This window comes from Parasteatoda tepidariorum, chromosome 6 (genome assembly GCF_043381705.1).
Source record: "Parasteatoda tepidariorum isolate YZ-2023 chromosome 6, CAS_Ptep_4.0, whole genome shotgun sequence".
NCBI classification, from domain to species: Eukaryota; Metazoa; Arthropoda; class Arachnida; order Araneae; family Theridiidae; genus Parasteatoda; species Parasteatoda tepidariorum.
Window position 1 is genome coordinate 30,062,982 of NC_092209.1, and position 8,748 is coordinate 30,071,729.

The 8,748-nt window shown below is 28.4% G+C and overlaps 1 protein-coding gene across 1 annotated transcript in view; it reads right to left on the reverse strand.

Moving 5' to 3' along the window:
• LOC107448321 (astacin-like metalloprotease toxin 5) overlaps positions 1-8,280 on the reverse strand; it is an 11,050-nt gene extending 2,770 nt beyond the window's left edge. Inside the window, exons 1-5 of the mRNA XM_016063472.4 lie at positions 8,018-8,280; positions 5,923-5,981; positions 5,084-5,168; positions 2,816-2,930; positions 132-316 (exon numbers count right to left, since the gene is read on the reverse strand). Of these exons, the coding sequence (XP_015918958.1) occupies positions 132-316; positions 2,816-2,930; positions 5,084-5,168; positions 5,923-5,981; positions 8,018-8,153 (580 nt within the window). The 5' untranslated portion in view covers positions 8,154-8,280. The remainder of the gene's footprint in view (positions 1-131; positions 317-2,815; positions 2,931-5,083; positions 5,169-5,922; positions 5,982-8,017) is intronic.
• Between the last annotated feature and the right edge of the window lie 468 nt (positions 8,281-8,748).

The window sequence follows — 8,748 nt, forward strand, 5'->3', positions numbered from 1 at the left end:
TATATATATATATATATATATATATATATATATATATAATATTCCTCATTGGCTTCGTGCATATATATATATATATAGAGAGAGAGAGAGATAAAAAAAGATGTAAGGTGTTATTCAGAAAGGAGTCTTACTCTCATCCACATTCTCTAAGTGAATTGCAAGATATTTATCTCTGTCATATCTGCCGTGTTCATGAAAGAGTCCAATTGCATGCCCAAGTTCATGGAGAACCGCTCCAAGGCGATGGCATCCATCTGCAAGTGATACGGGTTGAGGTTGATAGTTGCTTGGCTGTCTTCCAACATAAGAGCTACATCTAAATTTAAAAGAGAAAAAAAATATGCAGGCTCAACGTTTCGTTAAGAGTTTTTTAATCTCGACATAGCTCGAAATGTGGTGCTCACGGAAATGGACTTTAGCTGAAAAAGCTCATTTTCAGTTAACTCCAAACTCCCACAACGTAAATTTAAAACAACTGTTATAATTTTATAGTACCCGTAAAAACTGCAGACTTCTAATATTTTTAAAAAAATGAGAACTAAATTACTAAATTGTACAAAGTGTATACAAAAAGAATACATTGCTTTATGACATTATTTAGTTTCCTTAGTTTTTTTCATTAAAAATTAGAAAGAACAAACCCTCATCAAAAAAATTTGCAATTTAATCAAACGATTTGTCTATTTCTGTAAACACGCGTTTCGAACTGGGTCCAGATTTAAAATCTCACCAACGAACTATTTAAATGAATTAGAAGCCTTACATCCTCCTGTTCGAACATCTCACCAACCTACTAGAGTTACTTGTCATTAATCATATTAAAAAGCGCTATTTTCTGCAAAAACAAAGAATATTTTTTAATAGAATTTAAAGTTAACAAAAAATTATCTAAAAACCTTTCTTCTATATATGAATCATTTATAAAATATCCATAATACGTGGAATATTGATTTATCGATATCGAATTATCGTATATCGATATACGATGATTCGAATATCGTATATCGATATACGATAATCGATAAATAAAAGTAGGAATGCAGATTGCTCGTATCAAGCAGAAAAGATAAATGATTTTACACGTTAACAAGACTTGTAACAATTTCAGAGGTCAAATTAGAAATGACTATTATCTCTAGAATTAATTTTCTTAAAATTTTTAAAAAGTTCTATTTAAATATTAAGATATGTACCAAATGCAAGAATATTCCGTAATAATCTCAGCAGACATACATTTTTCTACAATCGTAAATAAACAATCAATATTTTTAGATAAGCAAATGAACAAGAGAAAATAAAGAAACACGAAGAGTCACTAGAAATTGCCATAATTTTTGAACAAATTTAAACTCCTGCATTTCTGTAGGCTGCATAAAAGTCTGCATTGTATTTTTTATGTTATGTTATGTTATTATAATATTCAATATAGTGTCATTTAAATAAAAAATTCTAAATTTTGTTCCCTTGTTTATCATTTACTTTTAACTTAATTTTCTTATAAACAACCAAAATATTAAATAATTTATGGATTTATTGCTTGGTTAAAAACATAAAATTATTATTGCTTTTAAAAATAACTAACTTTAGGAACCCTTGCTATATCTTTGCATGGATACCCATTTGGGAACCATGGCTCTAGAGTTATACTTTTAGAATAATCTTTTGAGAAATTCCTATTTAACACGATGTTATCTATTGTTTTATGTGTTGAGGAATAAGAAAACTTGAAGCAGATATAAGGAATGTTTTCAAACTTTGCACGCATTCTTTGTCAGAAGGATTTTTTTGCATGCTGTACACACTTGGCGAAAAAGAATTAAACATTCCAGAAAGACAAGGAAAATTTTAAGCAATTTATAAAAAGCGAAAAATAATGTGATAAATATCTCTATATAACATCAAAACATAATGATCAAAAGCAGTTTTCCATTGTTGTCGATGCATATATATTATCATATGGGAATATCCAGTTTTCCCTCATTAGTTTCCATATTTTTTATTATCATCAACGTAAAATTAATAAATGTCATAAAAGTGCTGTTTTCCTAAAAATTATTTTTGTGTCCCTAATTTAAAGGTATATGTAATATTTATTTTTCCTCATTAGTATTCTTTTCTATTATTACTTTTACGTTTCTGATTTTTTTCCCAGATTAAGAGTCTAAAGCTAAAAGCTTCTATGATGATACCTTGTTACTACCATTTTAAGATAAACTTGTTAAATCAGCGATCTAACATTATTAACTTTCTTTTAATTATTATTTTTTTGGTGAAAATTACAATAATATACTATTAATAGTTTTGATTAAATAGATTCGTTAAATGAATAAGAACATACCGGTCAGCTTCATGCACAATGTCATGCATACATAAATTATATTAAATATATTATCCCGTTTGGTAAACGATAATATGAAATAACGGTTGTGAAATTACCAAATTTGTTCTAACAATATACCTTTAATTTTAAATGTTATTTTAAAAAAATATTACCGAGAAAAGTTATTTATGTTCATTCGTAGATCTGAACAGAATCATAGGGGAAGTTGACTTGGAAAGTGAGGGCACAAGCGCAAGACAATAAATATCTTTTTTGTACATATATTTTCATAACTGCAACATTTCATCTGTACTTATGTGAATATTTTCAACCATTGCAGAAAAAGTTGTTTTATGCAAAAAAAAAAAAAAANGCTGGGCTACAGAGCGAGACTCCGTCTCAAAAAAAAAAAAAAAAAAAACAGTTACTGCGAAACAATCATCTGGTTGGTGAGCGGCAGTGAACAGGGGGCTGAGCCCCATAGTATATATTTACCCAGTTCCGTTATGTATCCAAATGTAATCATGTTCATTAGTTCTCGGAACAAACTTCAGACAGGTATTTTTCTGATAATAAGCGAAAGCGGCGAAAATGTTTCTTCGCTTTTCGTCTGTAAGAGTAAAAGGACATCAATAAAGACATAAAAATTGAAGAAAAAAAATAAAACTTAACATACATAAATAAGTTTTTAAGCAATTACTACGATCCACCGACTTCAAAGAATATATGTACAAGGCCGTATATGTATATATAAGGCCATGTATATGGGTGATTCTTTTTGAACATGACAATTCAGACCAAACAATTTCTTCAAATTTAAAGTCTAAAATAATCTGAAAAATTTTTTTTTTTACTTCTTTAGTTACACTTATTAATATCTTACAGACAGCAGTGTAGTTTATTGACATTTGCTCGAGAAAATAAAATAGAAATTCACCAAATCTTGAATGCCAGGAAAATGACATATTAGCCTAGACGTTTAAAAAACAGTCATTTTAAGTTAATAGTAAGTAACTCAATTTGAGCCTTTATGGTAAATGGACCATAAATTGCTTTAATTAGTTCTTTTTATCCACAGTAGAAAGAATAAAAATTGTTTTGTTGCTGATATGTGCAGAATAAAATTGTGTATAATGATCAATCATTAAATAAATAAATAACTTTGATTACATCCAAACATATTACAATAATGCCTAAACTTGGTATTAGGTTAATATTTGCTTTCCCTCCTTATAATATTAGCAGTTAAAAAAAATTCTGGTAACACTTCAATGTCCTGGCATTCATAAGCTAGCAAAATGACAGCCAGGATAATGACAAATTCGCCATTTTATAGCATATAACTTTACTTTAATTTAATATTTTGGCCTAAGACGTTTATATTCTGCAGAAAACAACAGGATTTTTTAAAATAACTCAGATAAATCTATGTAGTTTATGTTATTAATGATTTCAAGAAGCCAGTAAAATGACAACACAAAAACCTACTCACCTTGAAAAATTTTCTGAAATAGATTTTGAACCAGAAAATTGGTTCTTTATTCATGCAACAAGAAATGTTCATATAGGAGGGTATCTAATCAATCTATTAACGTAAGATATGGATAGCTGGCTCTATCTATTTTGGTTATAAACCGCTAAATAAAAGTAGTCAGGAAAATGACAGATTTTCTTGGGACAAAAAAATTATTGACAAAAAAAATTATTTTGAACGAAATTTTTGTAAATAATACCCTCTGCGTATATTCTTGGAATGCTTACACCGGTTGAGATAAAAAAAAATTATATATTGATAAATTTATGGGAAGTTTTGAAGCTAGTTATTATTGGAAACATTGTTTGGGACTTGACAGAAAAATGAAATTTCGAAGTTCAATTAAATTTTTTAACTATACAAAACAGTCAATGCTAGTGCAAAGTCATTTTAAAATGCTAACAGTAAAAAAAGTTCTTTTAGTATTATAGTATTAGATGTCGGAGCAAGGGACAGCGAAATGTCATATTTCGTGAGAATCACCCATATATGCCGGATAAGACTGCGACGAATTTAAACCGATTCATTTAACTATTGTAAACATAATTAAAATATTTCCAAAACCATTTCAAAATTAAAACACATTCCTTCATTTCAGGCAACGTCAAATAATACCCAAAAGGACATCCTGAAAAGTAAAAAAAAAGTACTTTGATTCAGTGAAAGTACGCTTTGTGTCTAATTTCCTTAACTTATAGTAACATCTGCTCTAATGAATTAATATACTTGAGGTCACCCTCTCAAACCATTAAGATAGAGTCGTAGTTCGTAAAAATCCGATCCTTAGTTCAAAAGTTATTCAGTTCAGGGACTTTACATATTCCCTTAATTCTTTTCTTAAGATACGAACCGGCTTTGCCTAATCAATCTTAAAGAAAGTGAACGCCTATAAATACACACAGTGCAAAGAATTTTAGGCCCAAGTTAAAATTTCCGAGTTTGAAAGAAGAGCGCCAATTAAATTTGTTTAATAGTTAGTACAAAAGTGCCATAGATAATTACAGACTAGATAACAAGATCGACTTTTGTTGGTAAAATTTGGAGTGCTTCCCTTCCCATCTCCCTTCCACCCTGAGTAACAAATAAAATTAAAGGATATTATTTTTTTACTGTTAGTTTATGCTGTTAGTCTAAACCAAGTTAACTGTTATTTTTCATGTAACATAATACTTTAATATAAGACAAAAGTAAAATATTAAAAATAACAGTAAATAAAAACTAATAGTTACCATCAATGTCTTTGTGAATAACATACGGGACAACAGCATTAGGCCACCTGTACCTTTCTGCTCGTCTACCATTTCTGTCTTCTTCCTAAAAATTGAAATGATGTACTTATGCATAAATTACAAGCTTACATTTCGGAGAAATACTTATTGTAAATTGTTTAAGTACAGATGCTTTGCTCCAAAATCATAAGAAACTTTTAAAATTTTGTAATTTTAAGTTAAATTTTGAAAAGTTAATCGCGCGATTATGATTCAATTAAGAATCTTTTGCCTAAGAAAATCCCTATATATATATATATATATATATATATATANTTGATATATATATATATATATATATATATATATATACGTGTGTATGTGTGTGTGTGTGTGTTTAAATTAGATTACTGTAAATTTTAGATGCTTTACTGGCACTCCATCTTTACCTAAAGTGCATTACATGCTGCCGTTTTAGTACACTAAAAAATGGCAGTTAAACAACTCAGATGCAGCAATTAGTTCACATTGAGAGCTAGTTTCAGAACTAATACTACTATTTACGGATATATTAAACGATTTTATATAGACGCATCTGCTTTTTTATTGAATAATAAGATCAGATTTTAAATATTTTAAACTTTCTCTAATCGCGCAAAATAGAATGTTAATGAAATAAACAAGAGAAAGTCTTTTGATATTTTCAATCGATAAGGGGAAAAAACCATTTTTTGGTGGTCATTTTTTTCTTCTAGGTTTCAAATATTTTTTTAATTTATGGTGGGAACTAAGAAAAAGTTATTTGGACTCATTAAAAATAGAAAAAAAGAATTGGAATAACACTATCGAAGTCTACTTACGAGCATTCTATCAATTCCAAGCATATCTCCATCAAATACATCTGGATTTTTCATGGCTTCTGTTGCAAATAAAAAATATAAAATTTAAACAAATTTATGAAAGTTTATTTTCCTTATTGCAAGATTTTTAATCATCAAATGAATTAATTTTTTTAAAAGCATGATTTCATTTAATTATTTTTGATCTTAACTTTAAGTATGAGGGGATAAACAATTTTTATGTTAACTGTGCTGTAACTGTATAATTTCCACAGATAAATTTATTTAATTCAGAAAAGTATTCAGAGCACAAAATAACTAATAAACTTTTGACACTCTGATTGGATATGTTAGCTTTTGGTTCATTGATTGAGAATGGTAGGTATTCTAGAATTTTGATCTATAGATTGGATATAATAGATATACAAGTATATCAAGTTCTGAATTAGTAAGAATTAAAAATAACATTTTTAGAATACATTTAATTATGCGAAAATTGTTAAATCGGAAATCATTAGAAATTATAGCTTTATTATACCGACAAATATTTCTTTCCATTCACCTTGTTATGATAGATTTATAAAAAAAAATTTCTTTACTATATTAAGGTTGATCACTAATCTTATTTAATCTTCTTTCAATTGGAGTAGACGGAAAATACTAATCATTAGGTTAAATGCAAGGCAATAGGTCAAATCCGATCTATACATTAAATGTCAGTCCAAACAATTGATTGAAACCGATGATTAATGGATAAGCTAATAATTTGTAATAACATCTCGTTAGAAAATATTGCTCTAATTTGTACACATAAATGTTTTTTTCCATTAACTCTGTTATGTTAGAATTATAAGAAAATATTGTTTTTACAATATCAATGTTAAATACTAATAGTAGTTAATATTGTTTCAGATAGAACTGACTGAAATGCAAATGTCACGAGCCATAGCTTAAACCCGATCTATACATTAAGTGCCAATCCTATTAATAGATTGAAGCCGAAGACCAGTACATAAACTAATAATGTGTAATAACATCTTATTGGATATGATTGTCCTACTATACCTATAATTTTTTTTCATTTACTCGGATATGTTAGATTTACATAAAAAAAACTTTTTTACTATAATCATGTTAGTCAATAATAGTAGTTAATCTTCTTTCAGTTGGAACTGCCTGAAAATGCTAATGAATAGGTCAGATGCCACAAGCAATTAGTTAAATCTGATCTATACATTAAATGCCAATTTAAACTGTAAATAAAAGCCGATGGTCAATAGATAAACTAATAATGTGTAATACCATCTCACTTGAAATGAAGGATAAATAGTTCTTCCTGTTTACTGTGTTATAAAGAAATAATCCTTTTTTACAATAATGTTAGTCACTATATTAATGTTAAGTCACTATCACTAATCATAGTTATCTTCCTTCAGTTATAACTGGCTGAAAGTGTTAATCAGAAGACTAAATGCCATTCTGTTGAATTACTTGAAGCCAATAATTGCTAAACTGAAAAAATTACTAGATACTACAAACAAAATTTATTTCTTACAGAAAAACTGTTAAAAGATAAATAGAGCTTTTTTCTGTTTTTAATAGTTACACACGCGCTGCAAAAATAATAATAAGAATAATTATTTCCGTTAAAATAGTCCCAAGAAACTCAAGTGGTGAAATATTCACCAAATTTTGTATTTTGAATTGTAAAATTATATTCTTTTAAACTATGCAAAAAATTGTGTACCTTACAATTCAAAATTAAACAATAGTAATTATTTACAAAAAAGTATTTTTCGCATGATATTATACTTCGATAAAGGATATTTATAATTGTTAGCAAAATTTTTCAATTCACTTAAGAAGCTCTCGAGATATAGAGAAATACGAAAAAGTAAAATTAACATTAAGTGGTCCAAACTTTGCATCGCACTCCTGACCAAACTATTGGGACCATATTTCCCAGATTGCTGTTTCCTTTTTCTTAAACACGCATTTCGAGCTCTTTCCAAAATGAAACGCTCATCGATAATTATCTTAAGTAAAATGCTCACATTAATAATTTGTTGATTTCATTAACACTTAAGAGAAATTTTTTTACTGAAACAAAACTTACCTTCCCTAGCACTACGAAACGTTTTAACTGCACCATCGTTATGTTCTTTTGGAAACGGAAGAGCAAAAGCAGTGGTCAAAATGACTAGGAAGTAAAAGGCTTGCATTGTGAACAATTGAATTGTGCATGAAGCCATACTACAAATTCTAATATCAAATTCTGAAAATTCCCTGTTTAAATACTATTTGTAATCCGATTAACATCTGAACTTTGAAAAGTAGCACTTGTTTTGGAGTCACTCTGAAAGTGAAATTACTCTGAGAGTGAAATCACTCTGAAAGTACAATCATTCTGTAAGTGAAATCACTCTGAAAGTGAAATCACTCTGAAAGTGATATCACTCTGAAAGTGAAATCACTCTAAAAGTGAAATCTCTTTCTATGAAGTGAAATTGACTATGAAGAAATTTGTCCTAAAGGATTTTTAATTTCACTATCATAACTCAAAGGTAGAGTGTAAAATAGTAAGTTCAAAACAACTCAGTGCGTAGTTACGTTTTTTCCTTTCTTTTCTTTTCAATTTTTATTTATTTTTTTGCTTAAATTTGACCAAAACAATTCTTTTTCGCAATTGTACTTAGCAAAATCGATTCAAAATTTTTTACTAAATACTAAGAGCCGGCCTTCGAATCCCGCGCAGGGCATGATTGTTTCTCTCTGTGTATTTTCCTCTATTGTGTATGATGTGTGAATGTGGCTAGCCTTTGACATTAACATTTAGAAAATATGGTA